The sequence below is a fragment of the Panthera leo genome, chromosome C2 (genome assembly GCF_018350215.1).
Source record: "Panthera leo isolate Ple1 chromosome C2, P.leo_Ple1_pat1.1, whole genome shotgun sequence".
Classification (NCBI taxonomy): domain Eukaryota; kingdom Metazoa; phylum Chordata; class Mammalia; order Carnivora; family Felidae; genus Panthera; species Panthera leo.
This window is the reverse complement of record NC_056687.1, coordinates 129,706,712-129,729,449: the sequence shown is the minus strand read 5'-3', so window position 1 is coordinate 129,729,449 and position 22,738 is coordinate 129,706,712. Positions and strand designations below refer to the sequence as shown.

Genomic DNA, 22,738 nt, shown 5'->3' with positions numbered 1-22,738 from the left:
AGGTGCCTTCTCGCTTACCCCTCACGGGGCCAGCAGGCCTAGCAGCGTGGGGCGGAGGCGACGGCGAAGGCCGGGGCTGGGAACGTTGGCGGCCGGCGTCCCAGCCATGGCCGAGTCTGTGGAGCGGCTGCAGCAGCGGGTGGAGGAGCTGGAGCGGGAACTGGCACTGGAGAGGAGTCGGCGGGCCTTGGGGGGCGGCGACGGAGGCGGCGGCCGGGTCCGCATCGAGAAGATGAGCCCGGAGGTGGTGGACTCCAATCCTTACAGGTGATCTGCGTTGCGGGTGGGAGGCCGGCGAGGGGGCGAGGTCAAGTTCTCCGGGTGGTCAGGAGTGAGGCGCTCCCATCCTGTGCAGCTCACGCCGCCGTCCACCTTCCTCTTCTTGAGTCCTGTTCCCAAACGCCCGGGGCCAGGTCTCAGTACTACTCGGTATTCTTCCTCTTAAGAAACAAAACCCGAGCGAACCAGCCATATGGTGCTGCTCGCGGGCCGGCTGAGGACACGCGGCCGGTTTCCTAACGCCCCTCCCTCTGTTTTTAGTCTGCCTCGTTGTGCATAAAACTGATAGTAATAACTTTCAGAAGATATTAAATATAAAACCCGCTAAGCATAGACTTCGAGTTTCATAAAGGCTTCTCAAAATTTCAAAATTGGGGGCGTGGTGGGAAAGCACAATTAGCTTTAGTGTTAAAGCTGTTTGACTTTACCAATACTGTCAGCCGGCTCGATACAGTGCAGGGGTTAAGAGGAAGGTCTCTAGAACCAGATTGATTCGATTCAAATCCCAACTCTTAGTAGCTGAGCAACCATGGGAAGTATTTGTGTTTAGTAGGGACCAGTGGTACGAGTGAAATGTTCAAATAATACCTAAAACTGAAAATCCAGAAGTAACAACGTTAGCATGCTATTTAGAGATGTGTTAGTAACAGTTGAAAATGAGGAAGGAGAGGAAAAGGGATGTGGGGGCCAGGAGCTTGCAGAATTTTAGCAAGCCTGGTAGAAGTATTTGACTCTTTAAAGTGTAAACGAATGGGAATTTCATGTATATGGGTTTAAATACACACACACACACACACACACACACACACACACACACACACACACACACACACACATATATATTGAACTCAAGATAACAGAGCAGACTAACTAGGTAAAGTACCTCTTAGAGTCCTTGGCATACAGTAGGTGCTTACTAAAAGTAGACGTCATCCGTTTTGGGCAGATACAACTGATGTTAAACATTAATCTGAGTGTTAAATGTTAAATACATATGCTAAGAAAGCATGGGAAAATGTTGAAATTTTACTTTGACCTGCCTCATCTAGACACTTAACATTTAAGTCAATTGTTTTTGACCTTGGCTGCCCATTAGAACATCTGAGGTGCATTTTTAAAAAATCTTGTTGCACAGGCTACACTTGGAAGCATCTTCAGGCATGGGTGTTTTTAAAGTTTCCCAGGTGATTTAGTCTCACCTGGTAAAGGCAGGCTGAAAGATTTCTTTTAAAGCATTAGTAGTGATTGAGTTTGTGTTTTTCTGGGATGATGTATGTTTATCTATATCACATATTAAAAGATTGTAATTTAAAACTTTTTTTGTTTTAAGCCGCCTGATGGCATTGAAACGAATGGGGATTGTAAATGACTATGAGGTATGATAAACCTTTCCAAGTTTTCGAAGATGATTTCAGTAAATGAAAATAATTTCTGACATTTTTGATGAAAAGTTAACCAACAAATGTATAATTTTGCATTTCACAGAAAATCCGTACCTTTGCTATAGCAATAGTAGGTGTTGGTGGAGTTGGTAGTGTGACTGCTGAAATGCTGACAAGATGTGGCATTGGTAAGGTAAAAACATTTCTCTCCTTGTCATGTAGGGAACTACTCACTTATGGAGTGAATCAGGTACAAATTAGGAATTTTTTCCTCATTACTAATGGTTTATTGATTTGTGGTGTATTTATTCGGATTGTTCTTTCTACCCAAAGGAGTTAAGATGTAACCATATCCAGGGGCACCTGGGTGGCTCAGTCGGTTAAGTGTCCGACTCTTGATTTCAGTTCAGGTCATGATCTCACAGTTTGTGGGTTTGAGCTCCACATCGGGATCCTCTCTGACGATGTGGAGCCTGCCTGGGATTCTCTCTTTCTCTTTCTCTGTCTCTCTGCCCCTCCCCTGCTCACTCTCTCTCCCCTTTCTCTCAAAAAAAAGAATAGATAAAAAAAAGACATAATACCACCCAAATGGGAGGTGATATTAATGCTAATAAAACAAGGAAAATCTAAATTGTCTTCAGGAATTTTTTGTTTGGGGTAATAGATTACAATTTGGACTTAAGTGTTTTAGATATAGAGCTTTGAGAAGAAGGCAGTTAATAACGTGTGAAACAAAAACATGTAACATAATTTTTTTTAAGGTTATTTATCTTGAGAGAGAGAGCGCGCGCGTGACCATCTGAACAGGGGAAAGGCAGGGAGAGAGAGGGGGACAGAGAGAATCCCAAGCAAGCCCCACACTGTCAGCACAGAGCTTCATGTGGGGCTCGATCCTAAAAACCATGAGATCATGACCTGAGCTGAAATTAAGAGTTGCACGCTCAACTGACTGAGCCACCCAGGTCCTCCTAACAAATTTTATTTATTTATTTTTGAGAGAGAGAGACAGTGTGTGAGTGGGTGATGGGCAGAGAGAGAAGGAGACACAGAATCCGAAGCAGGCTCCAGACTCTGAGCTGTCAGCACAGAACCCAGTAAGAGGCTTGAACTCACCAACCACGAGATCATGACCTGAAACGAAGTTGGATGCTCAACCAACTGAGCCACCCAGGCGCCCCTAACAAATATTTTTTAAACATGCTTTATACAAGATGAACTAGAAAGCATGTACCTTTCTTACTTTTTTTCCCCAAAGAATAGTGGCCTTTTATTAACTTATTCAGAAATACTTTTAAAACTTTTAGTTGACAGGGTTGTATTAGTTTCAGGTGTACAACATAGTAATCCAACAGTTTTATACATTACTGATTGCTTATCATAAGTATAGTCGCCAGCTGTCACCATACAATGTTATTCCAATGTTATTAACTATATTCTCTATGCTGTACTTTTCAACTCCAGGTCTTATTTTTACCCAAAGAAAAATAATTTGAAAAGATATATGTACCCCTGTGTTTACAGCAGCCTTATTTACAACAGTCAAGATATGGAAGCAGCCAGCCCAAGTGTCCCTAGATAGATGAATGGATAAAGAAGATCTATGTAGGGTCTGTGAGTGTAAAATGGAATATTAGCCTTATGAAATCTTGCCATTTATGACAACATTGATGGACCTAGAGGGTATTATGCTAAGTGAAATAATTCAGAGGAAGACAAATACTATATGATTTCACTTCTATGTGTAACCTAATAAACAAAGTCTGTTAAATACAGAGAACTGGTGGTTGCCAGAGGGCAAGTGGGTTGGGAGGATGGGTGAGATAGGTGAGGAGGATTAAGATAGAAAAACTTCCAGTTATAAAATAAATACCTCTCTTACTCTTGAAATTGAACTGGAAAATGCTCTAGGTTGTTTTTTGTATGTATATTTGTTTTGTTTTAATTTAAGATTTTATTTTTAAGTAATGTCTACACCCAACATGGGGCTAGAACTCACAACCCGGAAATTAGGAGTTCCACAGTTTACCGACTGAGCCAGCTAGGTATCCCTTTAGATTTTTTTAACCTGTACATTTTTATTTAACTTATACTTTCTTTTTTTTACTTTTTTTCCTAAAATTGATGTAGGTTGTGGGTAGGAAAAAGAGGTAATCTTATACTAGAAATTAGTATACCTACCAATTTCAGATTTATAAAGCCAAAGTCCATGATGTTAGATTCCTAGTGGTTGAATACCAAAACTTTCCACAATTAATTTTCACCCCTTTGTCATTTTGATAAAGCAAGTATTTTCCCCACAGAGTTTATCAGTGCTTTTTAATATGTTGGTCCATCCCATACCCCAAATTATTTTTTTAAAGTTTGTGTATGCATTTAGATTTATTTGAGAGAGAAAAAGAGAGGGAGTATTCGAGTGAGCAGGGGGAGGGGCAGAGAGAGAGGGGGAGAAAGAGAATCACAAGCAAGCTTTGAGTAGTCAGGTGCAGAGCAGAGCTGAGGTGGGGCTGGATCTCAAGAACCATAAGATTGTGAACTTGAGCCAAAATCAAGAGTCAGATGCTTAACTGATTGGGCCACCTAGGTGCCCCCCTCCCCCCGCCATGCCCCAAATTCTTAAAGTAGTTTCAAAGTTGGCATTCATTTATCAATATAGAAAAGGCAATACAAAAATACTGAAAATGTTTATTGACCTTTTAAAGTTTTTCAAGAGGTTTACAAAAGCCAGCCACCAATTGCTTAGAGCTGACATAAGAACCCTGGCTGATTGATCTAGGATAGTAGATATCCTAGAAATTGAGTTTCTCAGGTTTGAGTGTGCATCAGAATCACTTGGAAGGCTTCTTAAAACATAGATTGCCAGGCCCTACCCTGGTGGTTTTGATTCTTTAGGTTTCGATTGGAATTGGAATTTCAAACAAATTCCCAGGTGATTCTGATGTTCCTAGTGGGGGTAGGGGAAGGACAGACTTTAAGAACTGCTAGATCCTTGGCGCATCTGGGTGGCTCAGTAAGCATTTGACTCTTGATTTTGGCTCAAGTCATGATCTCACAGTTTGTGAGATTGAGCCCTGAGTTGGGCTCTGTGTGCTGACAGCACAGAGCCTGCTTGGGATTCTGTCTCTCACCCGCCCACCCCTCTGCCCCTCCCTGGCTCATGCTGTGCTCGCTCTCTCTCTCGCTCTCTCTCTCGCTCTCTCTCTCGCTCTCTCTCTCGCTCTCTCTCTCGCTCTCTCTCTCGCTCTCTCTCTCGCTCTCTCTCTCGCTCTCTCTCTCGCTCTCTCTCTCGCTCTCTCTTGAAATAAACAAACTTAAAAAAAAAAAAAAAAAGAACTGCTAGATCCTTGCTACTCAGTCTGATGTCTAAATTAGTAGCATCAGCATCACCTGGGAGTTTGTTAGAAACAAAGACTTCCAGACCCTTCCAGATGTGATGAATCAGAATCTGTTATTTTAACAAATCTCCAGATGATCCACATGCATGTTAAAGTTGGGACAGTGCTCCTGTATTTCTGACGAGCTCCAGGTGCTGCTGATGCTGCTTGCACAGGCCACGTTTTGAGTAGCCAGGATCTAGAACAGTAGTTATCAAATATTGCTGTAACTGGAATCCCCTGGGAAGTTCAAAATTTTGATGTCCAAACTGGAATAGAATCAGAATTTCTGGGGATGGGACCCAGACATCAGTATTTTTTAAATGATGCCAGTGTACACTCAAGTTTGTAAGTTAAGGATGTACGTAGGTAAGTTTCAGAACTCTTTTTTCAGTATGTAAAACAGATAAACAAGAAGCTAATTCGTGGGGTTAAGTAGGGAAGTGGAGAATTGGAGACTTAGAGCCCACTTCTCACCCCTGAAAGTTTCTGGAATACTTTGTGGTGCCTTGGACCATCAGATCTAGATTAGCTGCTTTATTGAAGATACAGGCCTAAAATGTGAGTGACTTATCCATGATAAGACCTTATTAGTGACAGAGCTACAACTCACACCTCCTAACCCCAAATTTGGGAATTCCTGCACCTTATAAACCAGCTACAAGGCTGAAGAGTAAAATTAATACTTGGCCTGACCGAATAAATATTGTTGAATGAGCTAAAATAAACTTTATTTTGGAGACTCTTAAGTCGGGTCAGAAAATTACCACAGGGGACAGAGGTGGTATATTTTCTAGCAAGATACTAAGGGTTACCTAGATGTTCTGCGGGATGAGTTAATTTTGTTGTTAATAAGATCCCCCCCTTCTTTTTTTTTTTTTTTTTTTTTTTTTTTTTTGTAATTTTAGCCATGCATAGGACAGTTGCACCACAAGCCACAGTCCCCCTTAACCACTGCTGTAGCCCTTGCATCTATGCTTGCCCTGCCCTTCTCCCCATTTTTGTTTTTGTTATTAAATTTAGGATGCTGAGAATTGTATTAAGAAGTCACAGGATTTTAGATTAAGAAAGGGACCTTAGAAATCTTTGGGTGCAACCTGTTCTTACTGATAGGAAATGGGATCTTTAAAAAGGTGTGTGTGTGTGTGTGTGTGTGTGTGTGTATGTGAAATGTTGTCATGCCTAAATATACTTTGGAGTAATAGCTGTGGGTATGTATGGTGTCATAGTCACAAAAGGAGTCATGTTATACTATAGTTTTAAGTTATGGCATTTGTTTTTATCTTATTTTATTTTATTTTATTTTATTTTTTTAATGTTTTATTTATTTTTGACAGAGCATGAGCAGGGGAGGGGCAGAGAAAGAGGGAGATACAGAATCCGAAGCAGGCTCCAGGCCCTAAGCTGTCAGTGCAGAGCCCGACGTTGGGCTCTAACTCACAGACTGCGAGATCATGACCTGAGCCAAAGTCATGACCTGAGATCATGACCTGAGACACTCAACCGACTGAGCCACCCAGGCACCCCTGTTTTTATCTTATTTTAAAATTTCATTCATCTAATGTGTTCTTGGCCTTTAGTAAACAATTGGAATGAAATGGAATAAACATTAATTTCTCAGTGGATCATTTGGAGAGGCAGTAAATGTTAGGGTGCAGATGCTGGATTGAGAATGCCTGAATTTGAATTGCATTTCTGCATATATTAGCTGAATGAGGTTTTTGAACATGTGCTGTAGTTGTTTCATTTATAAAGGAGAATTAAAGTCCCCATATACTTAAGTCATGGGAGCATTAAATGAGTTAATATATGGCACCTAGTATTTTAGAGTTAGCTGGTATTATTTCTGTTAAACCCATCAAATGTAAAGTCCACTAATTTATTCTTTGTTATTTGTAGTTTATTTCTTGGTATGTTTTTCATCAAAATACCACTATTTTCATTTTAGTTGCTACTCTTTGACTATGACAAGGTGGAACTGGCCAATATGAATAGACTTTTCTTCCAACCTCATCAAGCAGGATTAAGTAAAGTTCAAGCAGCAGAATATACTTTGAGGTAAATGGAATAGTGATTAAAGACATCTTTAGTGACATCTTAGTTTGCATATTTTGTATAAGTTAACCTAATGAATGAATTTTTCTTTACAGAAATGCAGGTTTCACATCAATTCTCTTACCTCTTGATACTGTGTTGGCAACCTTTTTCAGATAGGGCTAGATAGTAAATATTTTAGGCTTTGAGGGCCCACTATGAAACTGCCCTCAAGTCATGTAGTTGTAGTGTGATAGCTGCTATAGGCAATACAAAAATGAATGAACATGGCTGTGCTCCAATAAAACTTTGTTTATGGACTCTTAAGTTTAAATTCCATGTAATTTTAGCATGTTATGAAATATCGTTCTGTTCTTTTTCTCCTGCCACCATTTAAAAATGTAAAAACCGTTCTTAGCTTGCAGACCTCGGAAAAACAAAAACAGGTGGCAGGTCATACTTGGCCCCAGGGCCATACTTTGCCAATCCTTATTCTAGGAAGTTTCTTTGTGACCCCAAATGTCTTTCACTGAAATAAGGAACAAAGAAGTTCTTTTGTCAGGCTAGGCTATAGCTCACCTAGGTGTTAAAGGCTTAATTCCCAGCACATAGATGGTGGGAACATTTCTGTAATCCTGCAGTCAACATGTTTTGAATGTAGTCTTCTCCTTGGAGTGGGGCACAAGAGGTAGAAGAGGACTTTAGATTTTCTTTGAATAGCTTGAATTCCATTTTTCTTACCTCTGTTACATGATCTTTAGCTTTTTCAGTTCTTTTTCCTGTTTTCTCTTAACATTCCTACTAGTAGTTTTTATAATCATTCCCTTTTTCCCTCTTAGGAACATTAATCCAGATGTTCTTTTTGAAGTACACAACTACAATATAACCACAGTAGAAAACTTTCAACATTTCATGGATAGAATAAGGTAAAATTTTACTATGAATATTTTGCAGTGTCCAGCTCAGTTAAACAAGTATTATTAGAAAACCACTGATGTTGGGGCACCTGAGAGGCTCAGTTAGTTAAGCATCTGACTTTGGCTCAGGTCATGATCTCATGGTTCATAAGTTCGAGCCCCATGTGGGGCTCTGTGCTGACAGCTCAGAGCCTGGAGCCTCTTTCAGATTCTGTGTCTCGCTCTCTCTTTGCCCCTCCCCTGCTTGGGTTCTGTCTTTCAAAAATAAGTAAACATTAAAAAAAAGTTTTTTAATAAAAAAAATCTGATGTTTAATTCAGCGAGTTGGTAGATTTGATATATATTTTTGTTTTTAAAGTAGTTAATTTTTGTGTGTTAGTAACTCAGTAAAAAGTACTGTCCAAAAGACAATAGTAACAACAATCAAAAATCAAAAACTCTGTTGTTATGGTGTTATAACAAGGGATCCTCAACTATAAGTTCTGTGTTCTAGATTATATTTCTATGTGAAGGTGGTTTTCTCCAGATTGTAACAACACTGAGATACTGAATTGTATTCAATTTTTATTACATTTACATTTGGAATGAAAAAGGAATAAAAGTCTATGAAAGCTGATGGGGAAATGGTAACTTTTGTGAACAGACTTTATACTTCTTGTGTCTTCTTTGAGAAGCACTGTAGTATCATTGATGTTATATACATATTAGTTAGTCAATACATACTGGATCTTTAACATTAAATACTATGCCTTAACTGTACTCAAACATTTACTGAAAGCACAAATGTATGACTAAACAAATTAGAGTGTATTTTGTGTCCTGATTTCTTTTTCCTCCCCAAGTAAAATTTATTTTCTTTACCTAGTAATGGTGGATTAGAAGAGGGAAAACCTGTTGACCTAGTTCTTAGCTGTGTGGACAATTTTGAAGCTCGAATGGCAATAAATACAGTGAGTATTCCTATTGTATAAGATGTTATACTCATTCATCTGTTTTCTTGTATAGTTCCGTATTTAAACCCTTTTATAATGTGTTTCATTAATTTTTAATGTTCTCTTAGCCTACTTTTAAAATTTATTCTAGTGTGCCTAGGTGGCTCAGTTGGTTGAGTGTCCACTCTCGATTTCAGCTCAGGTCATGATCTCGCGGTGTATGAGTTTGAGCCCCGCGTCAGACTCCATGCTGACAGTGAAGTCTGCTTAGCATCCTCTGCCCCTCCTTTGCTCGTCCTCTCTCTCTCTCTCTCTCTGAAAATAAAATAGACATTTAAAAAAGTTTTATTCTAATAGTTGTGGGGCCTCTCTAGCTTTGCTGGTGTGGCTTATGTTTCAGTATCCTATTCTTTATTATGCCAGTAGAGGAAACTATAGTAGATACTTCTGATGTACAATTTTTAAAATAAATGACTATCTTAAAATGTGTTATTCTATGTTAGCATTGGTTTTAATATTTTACTTTATTTTTTAAGATATAAATGCGTATACATTGCTTACAAGCCTTGTTTCTCAGAAATAAAACAATTCTTTGGAATTACTGTGGTTTCAGCTTTTCAGAAGGTATTTTGCAGTTTTTTGTTGCTGAAATTATTTTAGAAAAAAGAATTTTTACAATCAGAAATACAATAAACTTAATCACTCAATTTAATTAAATATTTATTGGCTGCTTACTTGAATGCTGTCAGTTTACTTTTTAAAAAAATGTTTAAAAAATTTAGAGTGGAGGTGGGGTGGGCAAAGGTGGGGGGGAGAGAGAGAAAGAGAGAGAGAGAGAGAGAGAGAGAGAGAGAGAGAGAGAGAAAATATCTTAAGAAGGCTCCATTCAGTGCTCAGCATGAAGCCTGAGATGGAGCTCAATCCCACGACCCTGGAATCATGACCTGAACTGAAACCAAGAGTTGGATGCTCAACCCACTGAGGAATCGAGGTGTCCCCAGTTTACTTTTTAAATAGAGAATGGCAGTTGCCAAGGAATTCCATTATTGATAACTTTCCTCTTTTGAAAATTTAAAACACCCTTTGGTAATCATTTAGTTAAGCTCCAGTTTTTCATGAAATAACTTTTGATAAATTAATTCTTGCTTTTTTTGTTGTTTTCATCTGTTTCTACTAAGGCTTGTAATGAACTTGGACAAACATGGATGGAGTCTGGGGTCAGTGAAAATGCAGTTTCAGGGCATATACAGCTCATAATTCCTGGAGAATCTGCTTGTTTTGCGGTATGCATGATTCATTTTGGCTTATTAACTAAAGTATTGAAAATGTACTTTGTATTGAAAATGTATTATAATTCAACGAATAAAAACTTTGAACGTGATGGAATACTATTTTGAACCTGCTTACTTTTTCCCTTTCATTTTGAAATATATTTTCTTTCTTTTTCATGTAGTGTGCTCCCCCACTTGTGGTTGCTGCAAATATTGATGAAAAGACTCTGAAACGAGAAGGTGTTTGTGCAGCCAGTCTTCCTACCACTATGGGAGTGGTTGCTGGGATATTGGTACAAAATGTGTTGAAGTGAGTGAGGGCGAATTTTTCTGAATAGTTTTGTTTGCTTTTGATAGAAATATATTTCATAAAGCATTTCAAATATTGGAATTACCATCTAAGTATATAGTTTCTTAAAATCCAGCATATGGTTTTTATATATGTATAATATATATACTTTGAATTTACATATATTAGTATATCTAATTTAAATATAAACATACATATTAATATACATACATGTGTGTTACTCTGTGCATTTAGAATAGCTCTTGTTAAATGATACAGTAGTACTGGTGTGTTTGTTTATGAAATATTAACCAAATGATTTAAATCTCTGCAGGTTTGACCAAAGAACATAAACATATTTCTTTACTTAACTCTTACTAAAAATAATATGAATGTGATTAAACATTAAAAGGATAATACCTCTGCTCTCTGAAAAAAAAGATATTCACAACCACACCATCTAAACTATAGTGAAAAAGGACAAAGGTTTCTTTGCAGCTAAAATGAATGTAAAAGAGTTTTATTAATGTCAACTCACATTTTATTAAAAGGAGAAAGCCTTTAGGTGTTCCTTTCCTCAGACCATTTTTTTCTCACTTTACAACTTTATGTTTCCATGCCTTCCAGTATAAGAACAAATTGCAACATGATACAGGGAGGTATCCTGATATCAGAAGTGTCAGCTACCAGCAGAGAAATTGCAAAAAGCATACCTAAGAACTTTCAAGGCAACTGTCGAGGGCTATTTTATGTAAGAGCAATAGCTTGTACAAACTTCAGTAGGCCCTATCCAAACAAGATATTTTATAGTATGTTCCAAAAAAAAAAAAAAAAAAAAAAATCATAGCTACAAACTATTTTCTTAAGGACGTGTCCTATTTAGCCAGCCCCCTATGGATGGACATTTAAGCTACTTACAGATTTTTTTGCTGCTATTAACAATGCTGCAAACAGCACCTTACATATATCTCTAAGTTAGGTTTTTGTAGGTACGAATTTTTAGAAGTGGAATTTCTGAGTTTATGCAATATTTATTTTGACAGATACTACTAAATTTCTCCTTCAGAAGGATTGTGTATTTCTATCACCGGGTAGGAATACCTGCTTTGCCCATACCAGTTCATAACATTGGGTGTTATCAAACTTTTTAATCTTTGTCAGAATGATAGGTAAAAAACGGGTATTTCATTTTAATTTTCAGTTACTTATGAAAAGGGGTGAGCACTTACATTTTTCTGTGAATTGTCTGCTTCATATCATTGGCTCAATTTTTGTCTTGTACACTCAGTGCAAATGTGTTTCCTTTTGTTGTTTATATTTTGTATGTGATTTTTCCTCTCTTTATAAGCTTCTAAAAGGAATCAGAACTGTTAGGGAACACAAGGGAACTTTAAGGCATATTGGAAATGTTCTGTATTTTGATCTGGTAGTGATTACATGGGTAAAGACTTTTGGAAAATTTCATTGAGCTGTACATTTAAGATTGTTAACCTTATAGTAAGTTATATATAAAAGCTTTTAAAAAGTAGTTAGATGTAGTACCAATCTCAGGGATTCTTCTCTACATTTTAATCTGACAACAGTAGTTAAAATACTGTTGCTTATCACAAAAAAACCATTAAGTATTTAAAGATCAATTTTTAAAAATTCAGTTCTTTTATGGTTTGTTTCTTTATCTAAGTGTACTTTGATTTGCTTTTCTAGGTTTTTGTTAAATTTTGGTACTGTTAGTTTTTACCTTGGATATAATGCAATGCAGGACTTTTTCCCTACTATGTCCATGAAGCCAAATCCTCAGTGTGATGACAGAAATTGCAGGAAGCAGCAGGAAGAATACAAGGTATACATCACTTGGTCAGAATGTATGAGAGGTCATACTGTTTGGACAGTATTTTAGAACAATTACTTAGATTTGGAAAATAAGATAAATGGATTCTGGATTTTTATTTATTGTATCTCTAGGGGGTAAATGTTAGTAAGAAATTAAATTCACTATGCTACCAAAGAGAAAAAATTTGTTTGAAGTCCTTTTTTACTTTGGTAAAATAAAAAGCCTGTCTGAATTTTTGATTAATGCTTCAGAGGCCTGAGAATGAGTAAGAATACTTTGATACTGTTTGATTTCTTCAGAAAAAGGTAGCAGCACTGCCCAAACCAGAGGTTGTTCAAGAAGAGGAAGAGATAATACATGAAGACAATGAGTGGGGTAGGAATTCTTTCATAAATTGAAATGGCAGCATGAAACACAATCTCTTATGGGAGAAAATATAATTAAATTATACAAACTTTGAATAATTACTGCTTATTAAATTTCCTTGAAAACTATTATAATATCACATTTAACTCTATAGGTATTGAGTTGGTGTCTGAGGTTTCAGAAGAGGAACTGAAGAATTCTTCAGGTCCAGTTCCTGACTTACCTGAAGGGATTACAGTGGCATATACAATTCCTGAAAAGGTACACCTAAAAGCTGATTTACCATAAGTGTCAGATAAGAGAAAATGTCTACTTACCTTCTTTCTCTTCATCCTAGTTTATAATGCCAATACAGTATTTCCTAATTTGGATATTTTATGCTATAGCAGTTAAGATGTGTGAGAGAGGTATTCAGTGTTAATGTGGAAATATACAGTACATTTTCACCTGTTTGAAACATAGACCTAAAATAGTGATATTGACTCATTAATGGAGCAAGTAGGTTTTAATTAAATGAAGATATCATTTTTTATATTGAGAATTTTAGCCATAATACCATTTAAAAATACCACTTTAGTAGAGATCTTAAGAATACTGAAATTACTGCCTTGTAAATCAAAATATTGGTGGGGAAAGTAAAAGACTTTGTCTCTCCTAAAAATTAGAAGGTATATTTATTAAAGAAAGTTTACTTTATAAACTAGTTGAACATAGTAAACTTAGTGATTATATATTCCTAAGCATCAAGAATTTTAGACGGTTATTTTTTCACTATGTTTCCCTCATTTGATAGCAAGAAGATTCTGTAGCTGAAGTAACTGTGGAAGATTCTGGCGAAAGCTTGGAAGACCTCATGGCCAAGATGAAGAATATGTAGACAATGGGCTGACCTACATTTTATTTCCTGAGTTTAAGCAAATGTCCTTGCAATTAAAAAAAAAAATCACTTAAAAACTTACAAAGCTTAGGGCAACATTGATACATAATCTTCACAGAATTGTTACACTTTTTGAAAGTACTGTATCGTTTATCACTTTCTCCCTTCAACTAAATCAATAACTCTCCTAAAACTTCTGTTTCATTCTTATTAAGAAAACTTGAAAACTTAGCCACTGAAATGTTTTGGCCTTTGGAGAGGGATGGGAAGGATGGACCAATAATATGCTATGTTTCTTTTCTTTCCAGTAATTCTTTGTGGTGTGTTGTCTGAGGCCATGGACAATAAAGTAGTATGTGGTTCTCAAATGTAGACAGGGCAGGGGGTACCACCTATTGGTTAGAGCTAGCAGGCCTCCACTCATTGTGTTTAGAATCACTCTCTACAAGAAAACTACTACCATTAACTTGGCCAACAGTGAATTTAAAATAATTAGCCTATAAAATAAAAATATCCTCTCAAATGTTACCTGATGAAATACAAGCTGAAATGTAGTCATTGGAAAAGTTTGTAAACCTGTAAGTTATATATTAAAAACAAGACAAAGGCAAATAAAAGGAAACTTTCTTCACGGATAAACAGATAAAAGGTACTTTCAGGAAGTACAAGTTATTATATTTCTGCACTGACCAAGGCAAAGGAATCATAGCATCTGTGGAACATATATATCTGGAGTCACTGTACTTTATTTTGAGCAGCAAGGAATGAATTTAAGCTAAGATCCTCTAGATTATACCCATTGTATGGGCTATCTTTGGAATACTTCATTTAAATTTGATTCTCTAGATAATTAGTTATCCTGTATGTGGGCATAAGAGAGACGTAAAAAACCTCTGTAATGACTGATGTGTACTTATTCAGTGGGAGAGAATCAGTTACCCTGATTATGATCACTAAGTTATAAATTGATAAACTGGTTTTCTTTGGAGTTGCATACAAATAATGAAAGTTTAGAGAGCCTTGGATAAATAAATTCCCAATGGTTTGGAGACAAAAAAAAAAAAAAAAAAAAAATATATATATATATATATGCGCATGTGTAACCATTATCAGTAGGATGTTACTATGCTATGCTAACCTATTTTGATGATTTTTTGCTTTGAAGATAGTAATATCTAAATTGTATTTCTAGGGAAGAACATTAGTACAAAATGAAAAATGCAGTCTTCCCTTGTAAAATAAAGTTCTAAAAACTGATTTCAGAAACCTCCAAATATCAAATATGTTCAATATATTTGTTTTGAGATTCTAGAATCATATTAGAGTGAAGTTTGGAAAGTAGGGGGATAGTTCTTCTAGCTTTGAAACTTATTTATGTTGCTTTGGTAGGTCATTTGCAATTAAAAAAAAATCCGTGAATTCATGTGTAAAATAGTTTTTTTCTAGTTACTCAAGATGTTTTGAATTTCAAAAAAGAAAAGTCTTTCTAAAATAATCCCATTCCTTTGGAACCTCTGGTACACTGATTTAGGAAGGCTTTGCTTATAATTTAAAAATGGTATAGTTTGATAAAGTATAATAGCAAGAACACACTTTTATTCTGCTCTTAACATAGGATTTCACACTGCTGGTGTTTTATACTGCATCAAATCTTAGATCTAAGTTATATAATTCTTTGTCTAATATATTCCATTAAAAAATAGTTACTGGATTATTTTACCAGAAAAAAATCTGGTAACAGGTAACTTTTGCTATGTGGAGTGCTCTTTTGATAATCTGTTTGCCATGAAAACTTACAGGAGCTGATAATGAGAAATTAATCAACACTGAGTTTTACATTACTAAATAAAACCAGTGTTTGATCAGATTTCTAAAAATGACTGTTTCTAGAAACGTGAAAGAAGGAAACACACTTCCAAAATTGCCTTAGCACAAGGGCTTTAAATTATAGTAAAACAATTATGTTCAGCTCCCTTCCCCATTGTTAGTGGGGAGCTAATTTATGTACTACTTAAATGTTTTATTTAGTAAAAAAAAATATGTATTATGGGTTTCCTCACATAAAAATACTCCTTGAATACCTACAGACACAACACAAAAAGGTGGTAACCATTTAAGAATATTAAGATTTAACCCTCCCCAATCGCATTTTTTCCATATTTTTTTCTGTAAAGTATTAATGAAAACTATAACCACCATTATTTGGTTCCTACCAATTCAGATGTATAATTGAGTTGTTTCAAAGCTACCTTTTTCATTGTGAAGGTGTATATCAATGTAAACATAATAGTTCTATTTGAGAACCTCAAATAGATGTCTGTTTCAGCAAATATTTATCTTAAGTAGGCATTTTACATAGAAACATTTGAGTTGGCAGTACAAGAAGTAGTAAGATCAAAATACAGCTTTCAAAAGTATATTTAAACTTAAATCTCTTGAAATATATGGAGTCCTCAATCCCCGACTGTAATTAATGAATTTTTACCACAAGTCACTTTTAATAAATTATGTTTCCACTTAAGGTTTTCAAGAACAAATTATGTAGGAACAAAGAATAAATGCATATTATTCTTTTGCTGGTTTTTACTTTTTTCAGGGTTCTTCTAGAATATTAATCTCAGATTATTTCCAAAAGCAGTTTAAAAAATTTTTTTTAATGTTTATTCATTTTTGAGAGAGACCGCGAGTAGGGGAGGGGCAGAGAGCAGGGACACACAGAATCTGAAGCAGGCCCCAATATGGGGCTTGAACCCACAAACCGTGAGATCATGACATGAGCTGAAGTCAGACAGCCAACTGAGCCACTCAGGTATCCCACAAAGTAGTTTTTTTAAGGCATTAAACTTAATATTACTACTTATAATGTTTTAAATTACTAGCTATTAGATAATTACATTTTATTTTTTTATAGATTAAAAAAAATTTAATTTTGAGAGAGGGAAAGGCAGAGAGAGAATCCCAAGCAGGCTCCATACTCCCAGTACAGAGCCTGACACAGGGCTTGAGACCATGAACCATGAGACCATGACCTGAGTAGAAATCAGGAGTCTGACACTTAACCAACTGAGCCATCCAGGTGCCCCAAGATAATCAAATTTTAAACTCTAACAGCTTAATTCTGAAATGAGTGTATGGTAATTTGTGAATTTAATTAAGATGTGTTATGGTCGTGTTTTATCTTTTTTCCTTTTGAACTTCTCACAAAAGGGGGAGAAGGAGGCTCATTTTATAAGATCCTGCCCAATTTCTTCTAAATCACAGCTATAGTGCCTTAGAATCAGACCATTGCTTGTCAAACTTAGGTGCATATGAATCACCTGGGGATCTAGCCAAACGGCAGATTTTGATTCAGTACGTCTGAGGAGAACCTCTAGAGTCTTAATTTTTCATCAGCTCCCAGCTAGTACTGATGATTCTGGTTCATGGACCATCCTGTGCATAGCCAAGCCTTACAGAACATTAACCAAAACCTTATAAAGTCACCAAAACTCAATTTGGTATAAAATGGAGTGGTAAAAAGAAAACTTGAAATTGCACTTTTATTTTTAAATTTCCCTTAAAAAAAAAAAAAGTTTGAGAGAGAGAGAGCCCTCTGTGCACAGGAGGGGCAGGGAGAAAGAGAATCCCAAGCAGGCTCTGCAATGTCAGTGCATGGACCCAGTGTGGGGCTTGAACTCATGAACTGATGAGATCATGACCTAAGCTGAAATCAAGAGTCGGACACTCAACCAACTGAGCCACCCAGGTGCCCTGCACTTTTATTTTAAAACAGTGAAGTATAGCTATTACATCTTTCACCTTTATAACTAATATGTTGGAATCTTACAAGTATTAAAATTAAAGATTTTATTATATATAAATACATAAATGGTTTTAACCAAAATGTGGCAACATTTATAAAACCTGTAAAACATTTCATTTTTCAATACAGAACAGACTAATCTGAGTTTGAGATAAATGAGATCAATTTAGGCCATTTAAGAAAGAAGAGACTGTCATGTCTCTATCTTGGGGAAGGTCAAGGAATGCTAAGAGCTTGACTTGTTACTGCATTAATGGCTTCAGATTATGCAGGTACATATAACACAGCAGAACAATGTAGACTAGGCCTGGCCCAGTCTGCTCATGGAAAAGGCAGAATTTTTAAAAAGGTAGCAGAGACAACTGTTACTAGTTCATTTTACAGAAGACAATTCAAACCTTTCATAAACATTGTCCCTTTATTCTTTGAAACTTCTTCGAGGTAGAGAATTAGGCCAGGCTACTGCTGAAAAGCATGACCAGGAATGGTGAGGCCAGAGCAGCTCTGAGAGATGAAAGAATTATGGAATTGAACTCCTTGTCTTTACTGCTCTTCCAGCTCTTGTTGAACAGACCAATCCACTCTTCATGATCAATTCTTCATATCATTTTAGGATTCTAAGGTGTCCACATCCATTGGTCCCATACAATAGGAAAGTTAGTTATTTTAAACAGCATACACTGACACAATCCTGACTGAAACCTCAATGTAGTCCAATGCAATTTCATGCAAATATCAATTAAATTACACAAAGTAAAAATAAATTAACATTTTTTTAATGTTTTAAATTCTAATGTTCCAAATGTTTCTTAATTATTTTGTCCGAAAGTGCATTTGCAATGAATTGTAATTGCCATTACCTTGGTCCCTGATGAAGGAAAACATTAGGAGAATGGGTTGTTTTTAAGCTAAATGTGTCTCCACTTGATGAATGTCGGGAAGGAGCTTTTCCACCCAAAAGTGATGTTTCTGCTTCTTTTATTTCCATCGCCCTTTTGTATAGTTCAGCAGCTTTTTCAAAATCCCCTTCTTCATAGCTTCGTGAGAAAAAATTGTTGAAATGAGAATATAACCTCTTAACAACTTGAAATGACCTTACAGGATACAGAATAACAAGCTGTGAATAACTCCTTTCTCCCTTCTATTTCCAGTGCATGCGCTCAGGCTGTCTAGTAAAACAATACCCAAACTCTCCTTTCTATCTGAACTGCTAAAGTATATCTCAGTGCCTCATATAGACACCAGAGAGACCATGTTGTAATGGATGCAGTGAAACTGCTAAGGGAAGTCTCCGCATCTTGAGATACACAAACACAGAAAAAGCAAAATCAACATGCACTTAATGGTAAATTAGTTTTGAGGACAGCAAATTGCCCATATTACCCCCAGAGCCTGTTAGCTGCAAATGTAAACCATCTTTCACTACTTACCTGATACATTCGTCTACAACAGAGATTATGCAGCCTTCATTTCACTTCTGGATACTACTTTACTTTAGTATCTTGAAGTAAATCAACCCCAAACAGCCCCTTTACCCCTCGAGTCCAAGGAAAAACAATCAGCACCAAATATTCTGTTTTGTTCTATGATGACTCAAAGCTGTTCTAAAATGGAGTTTGGCTGTTATCAGGAAGCTGAAAAAATTCTTACCTAAGCACAGCTAAATTTTTTAATGTTTCTCCAACTCGAGGATGCATCCGACCCAGGCTGTCTTCATAAATCTTTAATGCTCTTTCATATAATGGCAAGGCTTCGATATGTTTTTTCTTATTAAAAAAAAGTAACAACACTCACTTGAACACATGGAATTGCTGAACTTACTATTAACATATTCTAGACTAAGCTGATATACTTGGGTAAGCACCTCTAAAAAGGTTAATAACCTCCCACAGGATGTGGATAGAAAAGATTTATTAAACATAATGGTAGAAGCAGTATACTAGAAAGTCAGAAACCTAAGTTTTAGACCTGTCTTGGTGACCATTGACCTGAATCCAAAAATATAAGCAAAAACCTATTTATTGCCCTGTGGGTACAACACCTGCTTTTCACCTATCATAGACAAATGCCACAGCTTAAAGACAATATTAGATATAGAGATGTACAGAATCTCCAGAATTTAAAAACCAAGCTTATGCAATGAACTAAGCACTCAGTAGGTGTTTTACGCTAAGAGGAAGGGACTGTTTTACAAATATAACTTCAATAATTTCCCAAGTACTATAGAAAGCATTAGTAATCTTTTTTTTTTTTTTTTTTTTTTTTTTTAGTTTATTTATTTTGGCAGAGAGTGCATGAGTGGGAGAGGGGACAGAGAGAGAGGGAGAGAATCCCTAGCAGGCTTCTCACTGTAAGCGCAGAGCCCAATGTGGGGCTTGAACTCACAAACTGTGAGATTATGACCTGAGTTGAAATCAAGAGTCAGATGTTTAATCAACTGAGCCACCTAGGCGTCCCTAAAGGAAACATTAGCAATCTTAAATTTCCTTTAATTACTGCTACTGTGTCACAGCTAATTCATATTTATCTATATTTCATACTTTAAAACCATTCATAAAGAGTTAATATGTAGGAACTTACCATTTGGCTATAGAGAACAGCTAAGTTCACCAGGGCAGTAGCTACACTAGGGTGCTTTGGGCCAAAAGATTTCTGTCGAATTTCAACAGCTAGCTCATACAAAGGTACAGCTTTGTCAAGTTTCCCCTAAAAAACAAAAGTGAAATCTAACAAAAATATTAAAATAATAAATACTATCTGATCAGAGCTTTTTCCATAAATAAAATTTTCTATTAAGTAATTTTGAGGAAAAAAAATTTCAGCAGCATTTTCTCCCACTTTAATGGTTAAGTTCATAGATAGATAACTGAAATCTAATGAAGTAAAGCCACACTGAATATAAAAACATTTTCTTTGATAATTCAAAAAGCCCTTTTATAAAGATCACCCATTACCACTAAGTTCCCGGTGATGTAAAAATACCGGGAAAATATGTTTGCTACTGTATATAATTTAGATTTGGCATCAAAATAAAATCTCATTTTCCACCAACTCCCTTCCAGGTTTTCCTAATTGTTTCTTTCTCACTTGAAAGTTGCGCAGAAATAGCAACAATGCATCATCGTTCTTACTAAATCATCAACTTCAGTGCCAGGTTGACCAGCAAGGGTCCCACAAGGTCTAAAGACCTTGTCTACACAGCTCTATAACTGCACTAAATAAAGTGAAAGTGGACCTCTTTGGCTTTTTTTTGGGGTGGGGGGCGGGGGGGAACAGCTACAAAAACTCCCAAGTATCTCAGGCTAGATTCCTATGGCAAAAAATGGTTACATTTCATTGCAGGCAAAGAAAAGAAACAGTGAAATTTAAATGGTCACTTAATCAACTACAAAGATTCCTCCTTCACCTCTGACAACTGGGTGATTTGTTATGTTTATGGCTGCTTAACACAGGAAACTTAATCATGGTTGAATTTTAGAACTTCTGAAATGTAAGTTCCATCCAATTAGAATGCTGATAAATGCATTTGTATTTGGAATGTATTTTAACAAAACCAGACCGGTATTTTAATTTAGTTAAGTCTGATATACTATTTTTTAATGTTTTACTCAGCTATTTGTTAAAAAAAATTAATCATGATTGAAAAGCTCAGAGAAAATAATCTATCCATCAGGAGACAAATTATTTTGCTGCCAGTAATTATGGCTTAATTGGTATGTTATAAAACACATGTAAGCATGTCAAGGATTACTTACCATTTTCTTATATAAGATTGCAAGGTGCTTCACTGTATAGGCCAAAGAAGGGTGATCAGGAGCTAATGCTCGCCTCCGAATGTCTAAAGCTCTTTCGTAAAGCTCTTCTGCTTTATCATACTGTTTCTTTTCATTGCACAGAGCTGCCAGATTATTTAAAGACTGGGCACAGTCTGGGTGATCTGGTCCTAGAACTCGCTCTCTCATTTCTAAGGACCGCTTCAGAAACTGGTCGGCTGTTCTATGAATAAAACCCCAAAATGGTTTAAATAACGTATTTGCTAGAAGTAAGAATCCTTAACCCTAAGTCAGGTGGAGAACTGAAGCATTTTAATTATTAAATCCAAGATAGTTAATAAAAAGCATTCGGTTAAAGTCCTCTCTCCCTCTTTCCTACCCCTCATCCCTTCCTGCCCTTTTCCAAAAATTAAAAATTATTTCCTGATAGTGTGAGGGCCTAAAGTATCTGGAATGATTGCCTCAGTTCTCCACTTGACTTCTAAAAAACAAACCCATAAATATTTTCCAGGACAAACTTCTGATACCTTTAAAACAATTAGACCTAACTCAAAAGATTTTGGTATTCACTCTTCCTTCCTTTGATATTAGTACTAAATAATTTTTAATTCAAGAACCCCTTGTGAAGGAGACTAAAGATTTGTTATACTTTCCCCATATCCAAAGTATCAAATTTATTACAGTTTTCTGAAATCCAAGTTAGTCCAAAAACACTTCTTTTTTCAGAGTGTAAATATTAATGCCTTTTTGAGTGCTTTAAGTACAAATAAACTGAAGACCAAAACTAGCAGCCATCTATAGTCTATTCTTTAATATCCCTTGGTGCCAGTTTCTTTTGTGAAGTCTCACATACAATACTGACACAAAACACTTTTCATAAACATAAAACATACTAGGGATGCTACAGATACTCTTTTTAGTAACTTTTTAGTTACTAAAGAAACAAAGTGACAGAAACAGTAGAGACTATGCCATGGTCTTTGTTAAGTGTGGCTATGTTCAGAACATACTGTACATGAAATCTGGCATGGTTTCTATCAATTTATTCTAGCTTGACTTGATAGAAACATAAACCAGCTTTTCATCTAAGAGACAAAACGGACACTTGTTTTCATAATTAACATCATGGTACTCACTCCAGGTTATTCTGAAGATAGTAGAGAACGCCAAGTTCATTGAGGGTCCGAGCATTGTCAGGGGTGTCCTTACCTAACGTGAGCTCTTCTAACTGTAGGGCTCGTCTACGTAAAAGGGCGAATCCATACTGAAATAAACACAAATTGATAATCATTACTAGGTAAGTGCAGTTTTTGATTCTGAAACACTATACTGGAGTCCTAAGAAATCCTGGCTCCTTTCGTTCCCTTTAAAGTAGATTACAATTATTTTAAGTTTCACACTGAATTAATCCAATGATTATTGAAAATGCACATACTTCCACATGGCATCACATTTTTAAATTCATTAAAAGTACCATTTTGTGAAAGTGATGATGACGTATTTTAGCAAAGTGAACTGAGCCCCAAGTGCTTCAAAAAGGTCAGGACACAAAGTTAACCTGCAGATATTTACCAATCCCACTGCTAAACACTTAAACATCAGGTACTTAAACCG

The 22,738-nt window shown here is 36.2% G+C and overlaps 2 protein-coding genes across 11 annotated transcripts in view; one reads left to right on the top strand and one right to left on the bottom strand.

Moving 5' to 3' along the window:
* Positions 1–44: 44 nt before the first annotated feature.
* Positions 45–16,124, top strand: UBA5 (ubiquitin like modifier activating enzyme 5). 6 transcript variants are annotated; one of them, XM_042903043.1, is made up of 12 exons: positions 105–267; positions 1,610–1,655; positions 1,765–1,854; positions 6,981–7,090; positions 7,906–7,992; positions 8,849–8,933; positions 10,094–10,198; positions 10,369–10,496; positions 12,180–12,315; positions 12,606–12,681; positions 12,827–12,933; positions 13,466–16,124. In XM_042903043.1, exons 1-12 carry the CDS (start codon positions 107–109, stop codon positions 13,547–13,549), a joined length of 1,215 nt encoding a protein of 404 aa, XP_042758977.1. In that variant the 5' UTR covers positions 105–106; the 3' UTR covers positions 13,550–16,124. The 6 variants fall into 6 exon arrangements, with proteins under 6 accessions (XP_042758981.1, XP_042758977.1, XP_042758976.1 ...); XM_042903042.1 differs by having other exon boundaries at positions 1,765–1,911; XM_042903045.1 differs by lacking the exon at positions 105–267 and adding an exon at positions 494–1,153.
* Positions 16,125–17,750: 1,626 nt separating this feature from the next.
* Positions 17,751–22,738, bottom strand: part of NPHP3 (nephrocystin 3) — a 42,845-nt gene continuing 37,857 nt past the window's right edge. For 3 of the 5 annotated variants that reach the window (XM_042903033.1, XM_042903035.1, XM_042903037.1), the window contains 6 exons: positions 22,261–22,388; positions 21,107–21,347; positions 19,932–20,057; positions 19,002–19,117; positions 18,212–18,388; positions 17,751–17,968 (listed from right to left, as the gene is read on the bottom strand). In XM_042903033.1, the coding sequence (XP_042758967.1) occupies positions 17,956–17,968; positions 18,212–18,388; positions 19,002–19,117; positions 19,932–20,057; positions 21,107–21,347; positions 22,261–22,388 (801 nt within the window). In that variant the 3' untranslated portion in view covers positions 17,751–17,955. Of the gene's footprint in view, positions 18,389–19,001; positions 19,118–19,931; positions 20,078–21,106; positions 21,348–22,260; positions 22,389–22,738 lie in introns of those variants that run through there. The other 2 variants (XM_042903034.1, XM_042903036.1) reach the window with 2 other exon arrangements.